Genomic DNA, 20904 nt, shown 5'->3' on the forward strand with positions numbered 1-20904 from the left:
TTTAATTCAACTCTTTTGCTTTGTGCTTTCAGATGGTCCCCTATCGACGGAACATTGCGACTGGTTGTACGGCATCTTCGGGCATGAGACCTCCTGCACACGTTATTGGACCTGCTGGAATGGCACCGCCACGGAGCAGCTTTGCATCGGCGGTCTGCTGTACAATGAGAATGCCCACAGCTGCGATTGGCCGGAAAATGTAGATGGTTGTCAGAAGCATCGTAAGTGCGCCCATATATCTATATATTTGTATGTACCTATGCGTATTGATGTGAAGTGAAGACCCACTGGTAGTATGGCAGTAGACTAGCACTTACAAGTGTTTGCTAGGTGAGATTTGCTGGCGTTCCGGTGGGCTTTATGGCTCGTGCCTTCAAAAGCTTGTTAAGTTTCTGCAATTAGCTGAAGTTTGTGTTGTTGCTATTGTTGTTGTTGTTGTGATGCAATAGGCGCGTTGAATTGAGTTGAAATGCACTTTCAACGCTTCGTACGTTTCGTGTTAAAGTTAGACAACAATAACAACAAGAAGTCGATAAGTAAAGGGTTCTTAGGGTATTCACCATGCTTCGCAGTTTAAGCTTTTCGTTTCTGTGCCTTGATGTGGAATTTTGTAGGACGATTTATGTAATACTCCATTGCTAAAACCCTATTTAATTGAATAGGTGCAAAAGATGTCTCGTAGCTTATGTAAGGAAGAAGATATTAATAGAAAATATAGGTTATATGCAAGCCTATAATAACAGTCAAATCGTGGTCTCTGCGTTTTTCTGGGCAAACTCTTGATCAGATCAGACTAAGCCAAAAACAAAAAAGAACGTTTTTAAATTTAAAATACTGAAAAAATGAACGTCATCCCGCTATCAGAGGCTTAAGGTCCTTGGAAACCCCTTATCTTACAAAGATTTTTTTAATTCTGCCGTCATTTTAAAACTATTTATGAGTAGTAAGTTAAAACCACGCCTACTTTCCATATAAAGATATTTAGAGAACTATTCTCAGTTCTGGTACTGATTTGGAAAAATATCAGCAAAGTAAAATGAAACTAATGACCCGATATAACTACTCTTGGACGAAATTTAATTTCACACCAATTTCAAAAAAAAAAATATGTACAAAGGTCCACAAGTCCTCTTAGTAGAGTTTGAGAATGAGAAAATCTGGATCAGAACCACACCTACTAACTACATACACCCACCCACCCACTGACCTACAAACACCCCAAACTTAAGTGAAGGTATGGAAACAAAACTTAGCACAATAAGTTCCACTGGTTTCAGGTTATATTCTTGCAAAAACGATGTTGACAGTTCGATACATACTCTACAACCCCATTTACTGAAAATGAAGATCTATACAGGAGGAAAACATGTCGGATTTAAAACGATTTGAGGCTTTCGTTTTCGTCTTGCGTTCTAGCACTGGACCCCTCGACCAAGCGTGAGCATAACAAGCGTTTGTCAACGACTAGCTCTCTTGAAGCTGCAGGATCTATCCTGTTATAGAACACAAGCGGTTCATTGAAAAAATCGCTCGATATATACTCTACAACTTGATATACTGAATATGAAGCCACAAGGATGAACTTTGTCCCAATTACCTCAGACTGGGAACAAGTTGAGTTTCAAATGTTCTCTTGCTTTCTAGCGCTGCATATATGAACCCCATTAAGGCAGCTGTTATGGAATGACCATATTCTTTGCGACTGCGAAATCCTCCTTATCTAGAGTAGAACTCAGGAGATCTACTGAACTACTTGGCCTTAATAAGTTTACAAGTAGTTAGTTTTAGGTATCACAATTGACCGGCGTATTAAGCTGTCCAAGTGAGATCTTTTTTAGCTTTTGTCACAGAACCGACCTCTTAACCTAACCTAGGTACCATTTCGCTGTTTGGCGCCAATTGAAGATTCATACTGTAGTCAGGTCCATCTGCAACGGTGTGGATGTCTTCCTCTTCTTTCACTTGTTCTGGCGGGTATTGCGTCGAATACTCTCAGAGCTAGAGTGTTTTCATCCATTCGGACGACATGACCTAGCGAGCGTAGCGGCTGTCTCTTAATTCGCAGAACTATGTCAATGTCGTAATTTATCTCGTACTGCTCACCATTCTATCGACTGCGATATTCGCCGTTGCGGATTCGCAAAGGACCATAAATCTTCCGCAAAACATTTCTCTTGAAAATTTGTAACGCTGACTCATCAGATGTTGTCATCGGCCATGCCTCTGCACCGTATAGCAGGACGGGGATTATGAGTGACATTGAGAATTTGGTCTTTGTTTGTCAAGAGAGGACTAGCCTACTCAGTCCGAAGTAGGAAGTGGCACGAGTTATTTTGCGTTGGATTTCGAGGCTGTCGTTATTGTTGGTGCTGGTTCCGAGATAGACGAAATTACCTACGTCTTTGCAGTTACGTAGGAGCCAGGTCGCGAATCTGATGACTATTTGTGTGATGAAAGGATATATTTCGCATATCCCTCATTCACTACCAGCCCCACTCGCTTCGCTTGTATCTACCGGCGCGGTTATTATGGTCAATGATATCGATGTCATACGGCGTTGTATACTTTTGTAGAAGATTGTGCCTTCCCTATTCAGCTCTACAGCTCGAATTATTTTGCTTTTACGATTACATCAATCAGCTGGGCAGCGGCACCTTCCCAATTAAGGGACCGGGCATTCCAGGTGCATGTCTTTAAATAATTATCCTTAATACGTTTGTTGTGATCGTGACCAAAATGTCCTTTTTTCCGAGGCCGAAGACCCCGGCTAGTCCCAAACCCAGCGCAAAAACTCGGTAGGAATGATTCGTCTTCTCACTTTAGCACGACTTCAAACGGATGTTTTTTGGCTACCCAGAGGATACTTGATTTAAGACAGGAAGTCGTAAGATACTTTAGCCATATGTAAAGTAATCGTTTCTGGCCACTCGCAATAATTTGATTTTAATATTAAGAATTTGATCTATGTCCCCCATTAAACTTGATATATTAATTTGCGACCTCTTAATTTTTGACAGAGTAATTAATGTTCGATTGCCGCTCTAAGCCGCGTCTTTACCACAATTTCTATTTATTACCACTAATGTGTTTTGCTTGTTGTCTAATATTTGTTTTTGCTTACCTCTATTTGTTTTCACCCTCTCTTACAGCTCTCTGCAATGACGATGCCAACGGTAATGTCCCACTGGGTAAATCGTGCAACCGTTATTGGCAATGCCAGGGCGGTTATCCACGCTTGCAACGCTGTCCCGCTATGTTGGTATTCGATCGGCATTCGCTGCGCTGCGTCGTACCCCCGACGGAGGAGTGCGATATACCAACAACGCCAACGCCACTCGACGGCGAGGGAGAGAACAACAATGTCGGCGGCGGTCAGCTGTCCAAGGACGAACAGGAGCGAAAGGTAAGCTTTAGCTGTGATTTATGTTTGCTAACATACTAACCACACACACACACACACACACACACACATTACACGTATGTGTGTAAATATATGTTTAAAGTAGATGTTAGTTCACCGGTAAAAGTTTGACCACACTGTTGCACTACTTTTTGCCCTCGCTCCCCCCGCAGCGGTCGGCCGTATATGAAAGGGTAAACAGTGTTTGTTGTTGTTGTACGTGTGTTTGCCGTTTGGTGTGTACTGCTGCTGTTTACAGCAAATTTCATGGCAATGCATTAGCATATTTTGGGTGCAACCGATGATTAATTGCACCGGCTGGTTGACTTCGGCCAGTTTAGAGAAGAGTCTGACATGATTGTCATCGCCAGCTGACAGTTCAATATTGGTCATGGCTTATTTGAAAGCAAAATCAAGTGTTTACCTCCATGCACGTGTGCATGTGCCTGTGTGTGTACGTGCAAACATTTGCCGAGTTATGCTAGTTGTGGTTGCACACGCGTGATTTTCGCTGATGGACAAATTAATGACCGTGTTTGTCATCTATGTATTCATGCGTATATTGGTGGGTGTGTGTCTGAAGTTTTAATGGATCTGTTTAAAGTGGTGGTAGCACTGACAGAACATAGGGGAACATCATATAAGTATAAATGGCAATAGTTTGACCCAAAAATATCCTATTTTGAGTATTTTGCGTTCATATTATAGGAAATCTAGTTGTTGTTGTGATGTCAGAAAACTTATCAAGAATAATTACGACTACTCCTGCGATGTCACAGCCTTCGGTCGGTTAAAGTTTCGGGTACGTTTCGGTTATGTAGATCCAATTGCCAACTAGCTAGGGATACCATACAACGATTATTGTATTATATGTTAGAAGCCGCCAAGAGGTAGAAGAAAAAAGAGAGTATAGAACATTTTCTATGAGAATGAAAAGCTCTATGGCTATGGCCGGTTTTTTGGCGATGTCTTAGATGTATTTTTGTATTGTTGAACAACATTAGAGGCACAGGGTGGTCGAGAGAGGACATAATCGAGAGAGAGGTGGTGTTACAATAGGCCTCCTAAAGTCCTAAGTACGTCGTCAGACATTCTCCACCCTCTTTAACCACTAAAGCTATGTATAAAAATATAATCATTGAAAATCAACAAAGAAGTCCGATATAGGACTTGGGCATATATTCTAATTCATTTTCGGCAATACTGGGGTCGAGCGTACGCCAGCAGCTGTACTCTCTTATAATCTTTTCTCTATTCAGCCCCACAGCTCGTATTATTTTCTCTTGAAAATAGATTGAAGAAGTCATACGATATCAGAGTCTCCTTGCTTGAAACCTCGTTTGATATCGAACGGCTCAAAGAGGTCATTCCCGATCCTAATAGAGCTTTTGGTGTTACTCAACATCAGTTTACACAGCCGTATTAGCTATGGGGGATACCAAGCTCAGATGTTGCGGTACAAAGGCAGCTCCTTTTCATGCTGTCAAAAGCAGCTTTGAAATCGACGAAGAGGTGGTGTGGGTCGATTCTCCTTTCACAAATTTGGCGCATGGTGAATATCTGGTCGATTGTTGATTTTCCAGGTCTAAAACCGTACTGATAAGGTCCAATGGGCTTCAGTCTTACAGACACTACGCTCGGTAAGATCTTATATGCGATAATAAGGAGGCATATCCCACGGTAATTGGCGGAGATTGTGGGATCCCCCTTATTGTGGATCGAGCAGAACCCACTTAAATTCCAATCGTCAGGCATGCTTTCGTCCGACCATATCCTGTAAATAAGCTGATGTATGCACCTTGTCAGTTTTTCGCTGCCGTGTTTGAATAGCTCTGCCGGTAATCCATCGGCCCCGCCGCTTTGTTGTTCTTCAGGCGGTTAATTGCTATTCGAACTTCTTCATGGTCGGGAAATGGAACGTCCGCTATATCGTCATTGATTGAGGAATCGAGTTCACCATCTCCTGATGTTAAGTATTCACTGCCATTTAGCATATTTTAGAAGTGTTCCCTCCATAATTTCAGTATGCTCTGGTAACAGTCACCAGATTATCTCTGGGGTATCTACAGGAGTATGCACCGGTATTGAAATATTCAATACAGTTAGTCGCCTCACATACTATTTTAATAGAATTTTCGAGCATTGCTCCTGTCGGCCAGCTTCTCAAACTCTTCATACTTACGCATTTCGGCCTCTTTCTCTTTTTGCCATCATATGCGTCGATCGCAACATCGCGGGTTAGGCTGTCAGTCCTCATTGTACCAGGTGTTCTTTCGACCTTTACTAAATCCAATGGTTTCGTTTGCAGCTGTATGTAAGGAGCTTGAATTGCCGTCCCACAGTTCCCTTATGCCGAGTTGCTAATCAAATTTACTCTTCCTGTTACGTAAAACTTGATGAAAAGCAGCAGACCGATATTATAAAATCTTCCGACCGCACCTCTAATATAATATATATACACTTGTGTCGCATGTTTGCCCGCAATTACAGTTGTTTCAATTAAATACTCTAAAAACAAACTCAAAATTACTTTCACAACTCAAATACCCGACCATGAAATGCGCCAACAACACGTAAGAGGACTACCACACACCCACACACTCACCTGCACTCGAGCATAAAAGCACGTTGTTCACTAGCGAAGTCAGTCGAGCGCTTGCCAATGCCGGCGCAGCAGGTTGCCAGTCGCTTGACGATAACAACAATAGTAACTGCAGCAGGAGCAGGAGCAACAGCTGCTCCACTTCAACGCTTCACTGGTTGCGACAGCGATTACTGCTAATATCGACATTGCAACATTTGTTATTGATGACAAGCGACTTAAGAATGACTGGGGGCATTCAGCGTGCAACATGCAACGTGATTCATGCATGCGAGCAGCCTGCATTGTGGCGCACAGCATATTTCCTGGCAGCGACGACGGCGGCATACGTGAACGCTGAAAGGTTGAAATGTTTAGACGCCCTGGCTTACATGCGGTGCAACAATTGGTATTGCCGTGGTGATAATATGGCTAAGGGTGTGTGTGTGGGTGTGTGAAGGCTTCCTTCCACATGTGTGTGGATGTGTTTGTGTGTGGTATGTGACTGCATTTGTGCCTACGCTTTCGTGCGCTGTCGTTTTAATCGACGTTTAATCATGTCAAATGCTGACGACGACAGCTCCAAGGATGAGGTGGAGTTCAAGGTGTTCGGAGAAATGAGTGTGATGAAGGAGTGAACGTGAATGAAGTGTGCATTAGGAAGTATCTGCAGCATTGATCCCTGTAGGCAGTGTCTTAGTTAAGTCTGTCTTCATAACTGGTAGCTATTTAAGCGCTAATGAAGTGGTTCAGACAGTTTCGAGGCATAGTTTTAAGAGAATTTCTATATTTATTATTTATTTTTCTTACTATTTCGTTCGGATCGTTCAAAGAAACTTTAGTTCTCAAGTAATACCTGGATCTGGATATAGGCGCTTGTAGGGAATGCGGTTAGGTTAGCTGTTATGGCGAACTTCAGGAAGTGATATCATACTTGGACAGATGAAGACACTACTTTGTAGGGCGAAGCAAATGGGTCTGATAGTGAATGAGGGTAAGACAAAATATATCCTGCCAATCGGTGCTGCTAGGCAATTCGGACCAAATTCTGCAAGTCACTTATCAGCTTTGACCAGCGAGATGGTACAGAGGCATGGACGATGACAACATCTGATGAGTCGGCGTTACGAGTTTTCGAGAGAAAGGTTTTGCGGAACATTTATAGTCCTTTGTGCATTGGTAACGCGAGTCCCACAGTCAATTGAACGATGAGCTGTACGATATGTCGACGGCACTGACATAGTTCTACGAATGACGAATAACAGAGGTTACCCTGGCTAGGTCGTCCGAATGAATGAAAATAGTCCAGCTCTGAGGGTATGAGATGAACCCCAATAGAACAGTTGCTAGACAAAATACCGATAAAAAGTGGCATTGCCGAGATGTTTCGAACTCAAGATGAACCTTGTTGTGTTGTGCATCTCTTGCGCTTTACTCTAGACCGGGAGGCTCTCGCGGTCGCACAGGAAGTGATCATAGACCAACGCGTTTTAAGATCTTGCAAGATCATTATGTCCCGTGCTAAACCGCAGGAGGACAACAGGGATCCAGCTTGTTCGCATTTCGATGTAAGTAAGACGAGAAGCTGCCTCTTGCGAGCTTATCAGCTTTGCAGTTTCTGGTGTTTCACTATATGTAACTAGCACCCAAATGCCACTGATAATGAAGTAGGGACTATTTATAGTGAGAATAGACACTTCTTGACTAAGTTTGAGCGCATGCTCACTTCCTTGAAAGAGGCTGCACTTCGAAGCAGTACGTCTACTGCAGCCTTAATAGCAGCCATTTCTGAATGAAGTACACTACCACTGACTCACAACTTGTATTGAAGAGTTCGTCCATTTAGAAGGGATTTCTAATTGAGAGAATTTCCATGTTTGAATAAAGGGAATGATTAAAAATCAAAGGCCAAACTGAAAAGTTGATTTTCTGGTTAGGAAAATATGAGTACAAAAGTTTTTGAAATCGTTTTGTCTCTTTGCAATAATTATGGAGAATAACTGAGCGCAGCGTATCAATAAAACTCTTAGACAATGCATCTGTTACCTCCCGGATCCACCCACGGACAAAATCTCTACTACTTACCTCAGACATAAATATATCTACTAACCTTTCCCAGTCCACGTTAAACCCATTCTGTTTGGAATATTAATGCATAAACATGAGCTAAGCTTCAAACTCCGACACGCCTACAGCACAAAGCGTTTAAGCGGCGTGCTAGCTTATAAATAAAGTTGTGCCACGCGTCAGTGAAGTTTTCCACTCATTGCGCGTTGCACATCATCCTTGCAGCTCGCATCGTTACGGGTTACGGTTGCCACTGATTGCGGCGTCTCACATGACTTTGGCGCAGATAAAGACATTGCTGTGATGAAGATGTTGGCGGCGACGGCTGCTTTGAGCATGACGATCAAGACATCACCCGAGCTGGCTGGCTGGCTGAGGTTGCTGGCGTGCAGTTGCCTTTTTATTGCCAGCAGCTGTCGCTCTTGCGTTGCCGTCAGCCGTTGCGTTCAATATGAAGATGAAGAAAAATTCAATTTAGTTGAAACGTAGAAGCGACTGCACGCTTCGGAAATTTCAAAGAAGCAGTTGCGCGACAAAGCGTCTTAGAGACGCAGCATGCTGGAGTTTGAGTTGGCTGCTCGGGTAATACGATTCCAATTGTACAAATGGCAAGCGGAAGTATAGGTGCAGCATGGCTTAGAAGACAACATGTGACTGTATGAATGTATGTGTTTATGTTTATATGTGTATATGTACCACTGATTGTATAATGCTGATGTTGATGACTCTAGCAGCAGCAACTCCGCGATATTATCGCAGCGGGCTAGAAAAGCCATAATTTCACAGTGAGACGCCTGCTTAATCTCCCTCTAACTCGCACTTCCTTCAGCATGGCGTCTCGTTGGCATCACACAGTTGGCGTTGCATGACGTTATCTGAGGCGTTCTTGCGTTGCTCTGGTGGCAAATAATAACCGCAAAGCAGCACTGTTGTCGTCTGAATTGGATATCAAGCCATTACTTGTTGTACGCAACTGGGGTCCTTCCGAACCATTCATTTCAACCTTTGATGTTGTAGAGCAGAGAAAAAAAACAGCATTTGAGAAATATAGACGTACAAATCTGCTAATGCTCTATTTGCAGCTGAAATTATTTGCAACTCCTTTCAATGCTTCTTCTTGAATATCTCTCGTTTATTTTGCGCTTTTATCATTTATCTGCCATATCGAAGATTATCTCCACATGCGTTCATCATTAGTGCTCCGTTAAGTCGTTAGCAGTCTGCGTACTCTAGCTTAGATAGCTTACACCCACGTATACTTTTGGGTGTATAAAGGGTATGAATACCTTCTCATGCTGCGTTGTCATTCATATTTGTATCCTTGCGGCTTTACTGCTACGCAATGTCAAGAATTGTTGCTATTGAGCTCTTGTTTGATTTCTTGCGTTTCCACTTTTTTCTCTTGCTCCGGCTTTGCACTGTTTCTATAGGCTGTTGTGGTGCCGATTAAGTGGGTTTTTCAGAAATGTTTGAAGTGTAGGTACATCCATGGAGGAATACAAAATATAAATATCTCGAGGTATTTGGTCTTGTTTCCGCTACTCGATCTATCTAGACGTCTTCATTATTTGTTTAGAAAAAAGGAGACTCATTAAGAAAAATAAGCGAGATTTTTAATTCTCTTTCCACTTATGTGGATAGAATGAGTGAAGTCAATTATTTTGCATTTGAAAGCTAGAATTCGCCTCACACGAGTCTTACAGCCACTGTCGATATTTATAAGCTTCTCTTGAGGCGAACTTTTTTCCAGCAAAATCATTCGAAAGAGATAGAATCTGTTAGTAATCACTTGGTGCTAGGCCCGGACTATAAAATGGTGCCATAACGACCTAACGACCAAGCTTCTGGAGCTTTTGACAAGTCCCTAGCAATGTGTGTGGTCTGACGCTGTTCTCATGGAACACCAAAGTCTGGTGCTTCCTTTAGACGTTCCAATTGTTGGCAGCACAATCTCGTATTATGAGTTCGGCTCTTACTCTCGTTAGACATTCTCTACCGATTTCACTAAGAAAATAACAAATCCGTCCGTATTTTGGATAGAGGTCTTAAAAAATATTTATCTCAGCCAGATACATTTTTCGACCATTTTATTTCACATATTTGGCTCTCTGTGACTTTGTTCCGCTAAGTGATAGAGGAAAGTTGTTGAGAAACTGATAACTTATTGGTTGGGCTTAAAAATATCAAAATCTTACGGTATTGTCTCAGCTTAATTTTTTTAACTTTTCTAACAGAGTTCAAGTCTACCTTCCTGGCATTTGTTTGTATAGTAGGTAAAAATGTCTCTCTACATTTCAACCAAAGCGGCAAACATTGGAATATTTACTTGAAATTTAAGTCAGGAGAATTTAAATTCGTTTTGATTGAAAATGTTTACCAAGTAATTTTAACATAGGATAATTTTTTAGATTTATATTTCAATATATCTAAACGCTTTTCTAAAGAGCTTTCATTACTAAAACTCTACTCTTTTTCCTAGAATCTTCTTAGTATTTAGGTATCCGACCATCTTGCGCGAAGGAGAACTATCATTATTAAAGCTCTATTTGATTTGCTCTATTTTTATTGCTGACGAGCTTTCATTATTAAAAATTTATTTGATTTGTTTGTTTTTTATTGCTAAAGAGCTTTCAATATTGAAACTATATTAGCTTCATTCTATTTTCTTTGCTGAAAAGCTTTTATTATTACAACTTCGCTAAAGAGCTTACATTGTTAAAACTTTATTTCCTTTACTCTATTTACATTGAGAAAGAGCTTTCATTATTTTAGTTCCATTTCCTTTACTTTATTTTTTATTGCTGTAGAGCTTTCATTATTAAAACTTTACTTCTCTTGCTCTATTTTCATTTCTGAAGAGCTTTCATTACTAAAGCTCTATTTTCTTTGCTGAAGAGCTTTCATTATTAAAGTTCTATTTAATTTGCTCAATTTTTATTGCTGAAAGGCTTTACATATTAAGGCTATATTTCCTTCACTCTATTTTCTTTGCTGAAAAGCTTTCATTATTACAACTTTATTTCCTTTATTCTAATTACATTGCTGTAGAGCTTTCATATTTAAAACTGCATTTCATTTTATCATTTTTTGTATTGCTAAAGAGCTTTCATTATTAAAATTTTATTTCATTTGTTTTATTTTTATTGCTGAAGAGCTTTCAATATAGAAGACGTATTTCCTTCACTTCATTTTCGTTGCTGTAAAGCTTTCATTATTAAAACTTTACTTACTTTACTCTAGTTATTTTCATTCCTCTGGAGCTTTCATTCTTTCTTCACTAAAGCTCGATTTCATTTGCTGTATTTTCTTTGCTGAAGAGCTTTCGTAGTTAAAGCTCCATTTAATAAGTGTGCTACTGCATTCCAGCTTCTTAAGAGTATATGTGGCATAAAAGAAAATCATTTCTGTGCGAAAACTTGCAGATAACCTTGAACTATAGCTTCATGCGATAGTAAAAAGTAATTAAAAGTAGAAAAATCTCCAATACACAGAAAAAAAACAAAAAAGTCATGGCAGGCGATCCACCTGGGTTTGCCAACATCGAACTAAAATCGCATATACTCAATGTAATGAATTTTCCTGCTGTCAAAGCAGACAAGCGTAAAAACTTGTAGCGATTACTTTTCAAAGAAATACGAAGCTAAAGCGACATTGCAAGTACACACACACGCCCATACTTACTTCTAAATGTTTATGTGTGTATGTGCTTGTGGAGAAGCATGTACTTATTCATCTTTTATTTTGCTAAGTGGTTTGGGATATGCCAGAGGTACTTACTGAACTTACAACATAGCGATCGAGATTGCGCTCGCCTCCCCCTCAATGCCCTCAATTGAAATGTCGGAGAAAATATGTCAGCATGGAATTTCTTCACATTTGCCGCTGATTTGGCGCGCATTGAACGAATCAATGCCGGAATGAATGAGATGAGCACTTCAATACGCCAGAGATGTGGAATTTGTTGCAGAAAATATTGCAAAATAAAAACGCTTACATATATATTATAGATGTGTGTGAGTGTGTGTGTGCGCATAATTGTATCGAGCATTGCATTGCTGCACTGATTTCCAGAAATGCAATGATATTTACAAATATTTTATATTCAATAAAATTGAATGCCTTTGGGTGCTGGCAGCAGCATCCGTTTTCACTGCAATAATCGTTGTGCATGTTCGTGTGTGTGGTGGGTATAAAAAGGGGTGAATATGTATGCCTGTAGTGGGCCATGCAGCTTATCAGTTTGACAGCGGCAGGATGTGGCAATTCTTGTATGCCATAGGCGGGGCCAAAATGCCTACCGAACGCTTTGTGTGCCAACTTTTTTGCTAGTTTTTCAGTTAGAAGAGTCTTGTGTTGAGACTTCTTTAGCTAATATGGCTCCTAAGAAAGTGAACAGAGTAAATTGCTGATGCGCACTTGTTGGGAAAAATTGTAATAGTTTGTTCTGTGACTACCAAATTTTAGTCTGCTATAGAAAGCTTCGGGGACGGTTATTAAAATTGTTCGGGAAAGTAATATCTAACATAAAGCAAGAACTTTTTTAAGGAATGAGAAGTTTACAAAAAGCTTAGAGTTTTTTTGTTTTGTAGATTCTAGTGCTACTTCGAAAGCTTCGGGGACGGTTTTTATAACGCTTCGGGATAGTCATATCTAACGTTGAAGTAAATGTTTTTATTTTCGTATTGTGTTCGGCTCTCAGCAGGCATTTTAAATACTGGCAGTATACTCTGAGCTTTCTTCGTTCTTAAAAAGCTTAAAGCTTCGCGCTTATAGAAAGCTTAGAAAATTTTTTTTATGGTTTGGGAAAGTTATTAATAGGTCATAAAAAGCTTCGAAAACGGTTTTTATAACGGTTCTGGAAAACAATATCTTACGTTTTAGAAAATATTCTTATTTTCATATCGTATTCGGCTCACAGCAGGCATTTTCAATATTAGTAATATACTTTGAATCTTTTTGCAATGAAAAACTCTTTAGAAGCTCAAAGCTTCGAGCTTATAGGAAGTTTTTAAGAAATTTGTTCGGGAAAGCTATTAATACGTCATTGAAATTGATAGTGAATCAAAAAAGAGAATTGAAGGAAAGCTCTTTAAAAGCTTCAAGCTTCGAGCTTATATAAAGCTTCCAACCATTTTTATAATGATTCGAGAAAGCTATTAATACGCCATTAAAAGTGAATGTGGGTCAAAAAAAAAGATTTCTGTAAATAAGAAATTAGTGATAAGCTTTGTGACGGTTTTAGTTGTTGTTTCTAGAGTTATTAAGGCTAATTTCTAGATGTTACTACAATTATTAAACAACCAACTGATATTTCTATTAAGAATCATCTTGTGGTGGAAAAAAATTGATTTTTTACCCACTAAATAATGGAAGACAACTCTTAATGGACATTTCCCAAGGCAGTGTTGCCGGTATTACCTTAAGAGCCCCATATCCACTACATTCTCTGGTGTTCATTTCTCATATGACATTGTTCCTCCGATAGCGGTAATTAGAGAAGACATTCCAGTCGCAAAATATCTATCCAGGTGATTAGCAATATTCCTTATTATACTATTAGGCTTAAAAATTGGAGCTCAAACATTTGCTGAGTGTGAACTCTGCCTAACACCTCTCAATAGAACACTTTTTCTTGTTGCGGCCGCATTTCTCTGCCATCCTGGCTCACAGTTATTCGGCACGCTGATCTGCCAGCATTTGAATGTTGCAAAGAACTCCATAGAAATGCAGTACAAATAATAACAACAACTAAATAGCCGGCATTCTCTTTGTTCGTTGACAGCGAGCGGCGACAGAAAGCGGAAAAATTTCTCAAAAGAGAAAATTTTCAATTTCCGCCTCAAAGCAACGCTTATCGCCGATTCTAGTTCAATCTTCTACAATGCAAGACTAGAAAGAAGCTGCTCGGCGTAGACGGAAGCGAGTGAAATGAATGTCGCTGGAGAAAAGCAAGTGCGAAATAGTCATTTTAGATAGCGGAAGTGCCGAAAAAAATTGAAACATTTTAGTGCCGTCTTTGGGTACTTGGCTTAAAATAGTTGAACGTAAAGAAATGAAAAAGTGACAGTTTTGTGATTTTAGGGTATTTTACATATTGTTGACATTTTCTATTAAAAGAAATTTTGATATCAATGGGATGTTTTAACTAAATGTGGGATTGACAATGAAACCTCTATACAGTCTATTATGTGGTTGCATAGCAGGTAGAGGCAGACGAGTGCTTTGCTTTAGGCTTCACATCCGGAGAGTGAAGAATTTTCAATAGTTGTGTTTGCCGGTAAAGATAGTCCAACTGAAATGTCAGTGTAAGGCGACAACTTAAACAGTTACTTGAATTTGACACTTGAGAGACTTAAAGAGAGAGAAGATGTTTGGAAAACGGCAGAATGGAAAGGAAGTGAGGGAATTTTAATTAAAGTGTTGACCTCCCAAACGCGGGATAGTCAAGAAGGAAGTGTTGAGTTGTTTTCACGTAAACTTCTTCCATACAGTTTCTATAGATTGAGTCTGGCAGGATTCCTAGCGTTACTGTGTGGACTTCAATAGTATAACGGCCTGTAAAAAAACCAACAAATAATGAGAGGTTAACCTTACTGAGAGCAAAGAGTTCACTGGATCTCTTGCGGTCGATCGTGGTCCAAAATGGACAACGCATGTACCGATAGTGACCCAGCGCTGGCATATTTCGACGAAGCCCAGCTATCTGGGTGTAGAACCCAAGAGGATACGGGAGCACTAACCCGCTCTCATTCTACCGCTAGCGGTTCCAGGCCTCCCTATTCCTGCTCAGTGACAGAAAACCCCTCCAACAACCTTCCTCCCAAGCTTTAACCCATTCGTAAAGAAGCTCACTGCCTCTTTCCTCCAACTACTTCTTCCCACCTATAGCTTCCTCGCCGGTATATGGGTAGGGAAGGAGTCGGCAGAGTATGGTTTCGCGATTCCATGATCCAAGTGAGCCAGTCTGAAGTCAAAGTGTGTGAGGATTTTCGAGTGTTCATACACGCGGTTTTTTAGGAACCTAGACTCTGAAAGTCTGATAGCAACTTTCGCAGCCATACTCCATCCGATGATGTCTACTCAAGATGGCGTTAAGTGCCATGGTTGGAGTGGACCTTAGTGCACCACAAATGCTGGTGAGCGCCGCCCGCTGAATGCTCTCGAGTGTCTTTGTAAGTTTGGTCTTTTCGAGATCCCTCCACCACATAAAGATTCCATAAAACAGAATGGGCTTGCTTGTGGTCTCGTAGAGCCAGAGAACCATTTCCGGTGAGATAGCCCACCTTTTGTCCATGGCTCCTCTATAGCAGTACAATGCATTCGATGCTTTTTTTGCTCTCTCTTCGATATTCGGCTTCTATGAAAGCTTCCTATTCAGGATGAGCCCCAGATATTTTACTGAATCCGCCGGTTGCAGACGGATGTCTCCCATTTGCGGCAGCGGTATCACCGGGATCTTATATCTTCTAGTAAATAAAATCATCTCAGTTTTATTTGTGTTGATAGCGAGACCTTTTACGACTACCCAATTGTCAATTCGTAAACGGTACTCAGGCCCCTTCTTTTGACCATAAACGCTACATCGCCTGCATAGCCAATCACTCGGCAGCCACGATCTTCAATTTGCTTAAGCAGTTCAGTTAACGGCCATGATCCATAGAAGAGAAGAGAGTACTCCACCTTGTGGCTTTCTCCTACTTATATTTCGTGAAGCACGTAAGTTTCCCCATTCCGTTTCTCACTCTGTCGCACAGAAGACTGAAAATAAGATGTTTGAGATTTTATTCAACCCCAAGATTGTCTAAAGCAGTTACGACTGCTTCCGATTGGACGTTATTGGAAGCTTCCTCTATATCAAGGGAGGTTTCAGCAGCCAATTCCTTAACCGTAATGGTTTCCGCAAGTCATGACACGATAATATGCAGGGCAGTATCGACTGACTTAACTGACTTGTCCTGATAAATGGTCCCTCGAAATACGCCTCCTTATGTACTAGTCTATCAATCTTTCCAACACGATAGTATGACTTGCCTTTACAATAACTTTTTAGTAAGAAGGGGGAGAGGCTGCTGGGCTTAAAATTTTTGGGCCTATCCCTGCCAGCCTCCGAGATGAACGTGATCGTCTCCAAGTTTTGAGAAAAGTTTGAGCAGAAAAGGCTTCCGCATTGCCAGTCCATATAATCACTTCACGAAACTAAAAAAATCACTCCGTGACACCTTGTACTGTAAATATTCTGAAAAGAAACCAAAAACCTCCTGCTGCTGGGTATTTAAATTACATAAGTTCAATAAAAAATAAATAGAGGGAAATTGAAATCAAAATCGTGTGGAATTTTGTAAGTGAAATGCAATTTGTTTTGCCCAGGGAATTTTCACATGAATATGTAAGGAGAGCAAAGGATGAAGTGAAAAATGAAATTTATTTATTGTTATTGCTAACGGAAATTAATATTTGAAAAAGCTACCAAATTCGACAAATAAAACGTTATTTTATAGCACTTGCATTGTGTTGGAAATCAGTTTGTGGTGTTGACAAGTTGTAAGGTAAAAAGTGAAATTTTTTTGACAGTTATTTTTGAGAAAAAAGTACTTTTTGTTGACATTTTCTCGTGCGCATGTGTAAGTGTGTACATTTGTCGACACCGATTTTGGCAAAAGCAAATATTTGGAAATAAAATAGAATAGTGCTCAGCACTGCCAGCACTCAGTGTCAGTTGTTATCGAGTTATTTGCCTGCATTAAGTCACCTGTTACACTCGGCAATGCAACAAAGGTGGGTGCCACACACACACACGCACGTCACACACTCACATAAGTGCTTACGTGCATTTTACTTATTTATTTTATTCATCTATTTATTCATCTACTACAAGTATCTAAGCACGCCGCCAGGGACACTGAGTATCTCCCTAAAACCACCGACCTGTCATGCCGGCGCTGCTCGAACATTTCACTTTGCATTTCATTTTGCATTTCAACACTTTCCGTATTATTTTTATGCATGCGTGTATGTGCAACTGCATTTGTGTGGATGTGTGTGTGTATTTTGGATTTTATTGTAATTTGCTTTGCATTGTGCACTGGATGCCATGCAACACGTTTCCATTCTCATTCTGCCACATTCAATATTTGCAACGGCATTCGAGCGCAATTTGGCATCAGCTGTGCTGTGCATTGCTCTGCTATGCCATGCTATGCTATGTTGCAAGTGTGTTGCTTAGTGTAAATACGCTTAGTGTTGACTGTTGGCAGAATTTGGCGAAAATGTTGAGTACTTGTCTAATATTTTATTGACATTTTGACACAATTCATGCTGTGCTGCATTTTTAATACAAATATTTCTTCAAATTCATGCAACCAACGAAAATTTTATTGCGGACTCATGTTTGAGTGTGAACGTCAATTTCCATATTTCAAAGTGAAATTTGTATAACAAATGCGTTTTTGTGGTTAACGAGCAAGTAATCAGCTGATGGGAAGCACATTTTTTGTTGGTGGATTTTTGGTTTTTAAGTATGAAACAGTTGAAGGACGATTATTGATTTAGCTTGCTTCTCATTGATAACAACGGTGTTTCCTCTACAATAGTCGTCAATGTTGTCGTGGACTCGGAAGTAATAAGGAAGGAATTCTTGGCTTAGCATTATCAGATACCAAACTTAGTATAAGGTTCCTCGCAAAATTTATCAAATATGTCAAAAAAAGTCGTCTGTAAAGCTAGCTTTCTAATTGACGCTCGATAGAAGATACTGTAGAAGTTTGATCGGAATTTAACTGGTCACTGTTTGGAGGCAACACACGCCCGGCTGCAACACAATGGGAAACAATGGAGCATCTTTGTGCACTTGTCCTGTATTGGTAAGACTACGCTAGTAGCATCTGGGGTCGCCACGCAGGTATCGATGGTGAGGCGGCAGAGCCTGTTAAATTACGCGTCAAGTACAAGCATCTTAAAGGATGACTACTCCTCTTGGACCTAGCAACTGAACTCTATCTGGTATCGCAAAGTACCAAGGCTGCTCTATGCGTGGCCTATCAATTGTCAAACTAACCTAACCTCACCTAAATTTAGCTTTATAAAATTTAAAAGAAATATAATGGGTGTTCTTTCAGACATGTGGTTTCAAGAAGAAATTATACTGAAAGTATGTTATTAAATTTTATAGCCAAAAATTTAGTTTTATTAGAAGTCAAGGATTTGTTGATTTGTTTTAAAAATAATTTTGGATAATTGAACACTCAGTCGCGACTGCCTCGAATAAATTCCATCCTAGAAGTCCAATTTTCAATCACTTTTTCCAGAAATTGCCGCTGTATGCCAGCAAAAATTTTACCAATATTCTCTTCCAAGGCGTTAATTGTTTTGAATTTATCTGCGTAGACAAGCGACTTTACAAAAATTGTCCACGCCGTGCACGATCTTAAAGTCTGGGAGATTATGTGCTCACCAAAAGTTTCTTTCAATAAATTGATTGTTTCATTGGCTGTATGAGATGCAGCGCCGTTTTCTTGGAACCGAATGTTGTCCGCATCAACAACATAATAAAATCAATCAATCTCAAATTTAGGCAAAAAAGATTTTAATCATGGCCATTTAGCGTTCCCGTTGACTGTGGCATTATATTCGACTTCATTTTTGAAGAAGAATGGACTAATAATGTCATCTGCTCATATAGCGCATCCAGCAGAGACTTTTTTAGTTAGTAACGGCTTTCGCACAATGACTTGTGGATTATTATCACATATTATTAACGTACCAATTCAATCAGTAATGAATTCCGTGGTGCTCGATTTATCAACTGTGATGTGCGATTATATCGACCGAATATTGGACTCAGCGCGCAATGAATCACGTTAACCGATCCATTTGCATGATTTCCCAAATAAGTCTCTTTATTATGAAATGGCAAACCAAACTAAGTCTAAATCAAGTATCAGCTCTACAAAATATACAAAAAAAAAATATTTTTTTAATTGAAAAGCAAAAGTCTTAAGAAACGCTCGTTACAAATATTTTCAGGTTCCTGGAGTAACAATATTTATTGGTTAGATATTATAGTACGGCTTGAAGGTTTGGAAAATTGTAGCCAAGTCCTTTTGTGACACTAAACTCCCCTACAAATTACCCAAAACCTTCTATGAATTCACATGTTAATTTATTTTGATTTCGGTTGGTTTGCCTGAAAAGCTAATGATATGAAAATCATGGTATTTCGGCTTTAACCTCATAAAAGTAGGGTCGTTTAGAAAGATGTGCTGAAAAGATTCTACCTCTCCTTCTTCCAAACCTCTTTTAAAATTAAAATTTTTAACCTAACCACATTAGCGATAATTAAGGAAAAATTAACTTTGCTGAAGTTAAGATGCAAGCTGGACATCTTGCGATATACATATGTATAGGGTCAGAATTACCTTGCGACTGCATGAGCACTGAACAAAATATACAAATTACATCATCTTAAAGTAGTGTTTTATTGTTTTTAAAAGATGGTCAGTGTAAAAAATTTAAATACTATCTATCATTATGTCGGAGGTAGGAATCATGATTTCGAAAAGGAATATTTTATGATATTTTTCAGTGTTTAAATTATCGAGAGAGATCTGAAACTTTCGACTGGAATTCATTTTCGATGACTTTTTCAAACAACATTTTATTGATAAAGACTAAGAGTAATAACTAGAACTTCACTTCACTTCAACTTGAAAAGGTAGAACTTTAGGCAAGAGGAAACTAAGTAACATTGCCTATATCTAACTCTACTCTAACCTACCTTTAAAATCCCAACTTCAGAAAGTTGGTAAAGTGGATTTTGTAGAATTCAGAGCATGAATACGTGAATGCGTAGTGTTCAGGGTATAGAAACCGGCTACCGTCTATGGTTCCCAATGTTTCAACGTAAAAGAAATTGGTTAGTTGGAGTAATCAGGCAAATTTTCTCAAATCCAACCAGTTGCTGGATAAGACTTAGTTGGCTAACACTAGTTAGCAAAATGGGTCTAATGATGGCTTGAGTGCTGCCGCCAGGGATCTGGCGCTCTTGCGCCTCTCTTCTACTAATTAACCAAGCTATTACTTGGACAATTCACACCATACTTGGTATATGCTCAAAAGCCTTACATAGCTCCGTGCCTAAAAGCCAACTTACCAAGGGATTGCCTCGAGATCTAGTCGCTGTTGTCTTCAGTATAGCAGTTTAAGGATATTGGATCACAAATCTTAAAAGCTGATAATACGAACGGTTCCGCGTGCCTTTCAGAAAAATATATATTCTGTAGGAGTAAGGAATGACGGGATTTACTTAAACAATTTCTGTTTTCACAAAATAATTCATGCTTAGCATTGTTGAACCTTTAAGGGTCTTTGACTTGTAAACATTTTGACAGCGTCGAACGCATAAAACCACATTCAGTTAATTTTATATACCGGTTTAGCTAACTTCCACAATGATTGCTATCCAAAAGGTCCACAATTAGCATTTTTAGCAGCTGCCTCGATGTCTTTGCTTACGCCATGAATACTAATTAACATACAAATTACATTAATTAACACCAATTAATTAACGAAAACAGCATAATATGCAAGTTACAACAAAATAACGGTAATAAAGAGCTGCGCAGGAAATAACGGTAATGAAGAAAAAGCAGAAAACAAGTGAACGAAAGAATATGAGCAAGGAAGTGGAAAAAACCCAAACGAACATGTTTTAATTAAACAATTAAAACGAATGATGGTCACCATTTTCGGCACTTTAAGACCAAAACAAAGGCAGGAAGGACAGCAGGAAGAGAATAAGCGGGAAAAATGAGTGAATGCGGCTTGATTTGACTGTGGCAGAGGTTGTGTTTATTAGATT

At 39.6% G+C, this 20904-nt stretch overlaps 1 protein-coding gene across 2 annotated transcripts in view; it reads left to right on the forward strand.

Annotated features, from left to right (window-relative positions):
- Positions 1-20904, forward strand: part of LOC120774251 (protein obstructor-E-like) — a 231586-nt gene that overhangs the window by 206684 nt on the left and 3998 nt on the right. For both annotated transcript variants that reach the window (XM_040103715.1, XM_040103716.1), the window contains exons 5-6: positions 33-221; positions 3150-3403. In XM_040103715.1, coding sequence (XP_039959649.1) covers positions 33-221; positions 3150-3403 — 443 coding nt within the window. The remainder of the gene's footprint in view (positions 1-32; positions 222-3149; positions 3404-20904) is intronic.

Source organism: Bactrocera tryoni, chromosome 4 (genome assembly GCF_016617805.1).
Source record: "Bactrocera tryoni isolate S06 chromosome 4, CSIRO_BtryS06_freeze2, whole genome shotgun sequence".
NCBI classification, from domain to species: Eukaryota; Metazoa; Arthropoda; class Insecta; order Diptera; family Tephritidae; genus Bactrocera; species Bactrocera tryoni.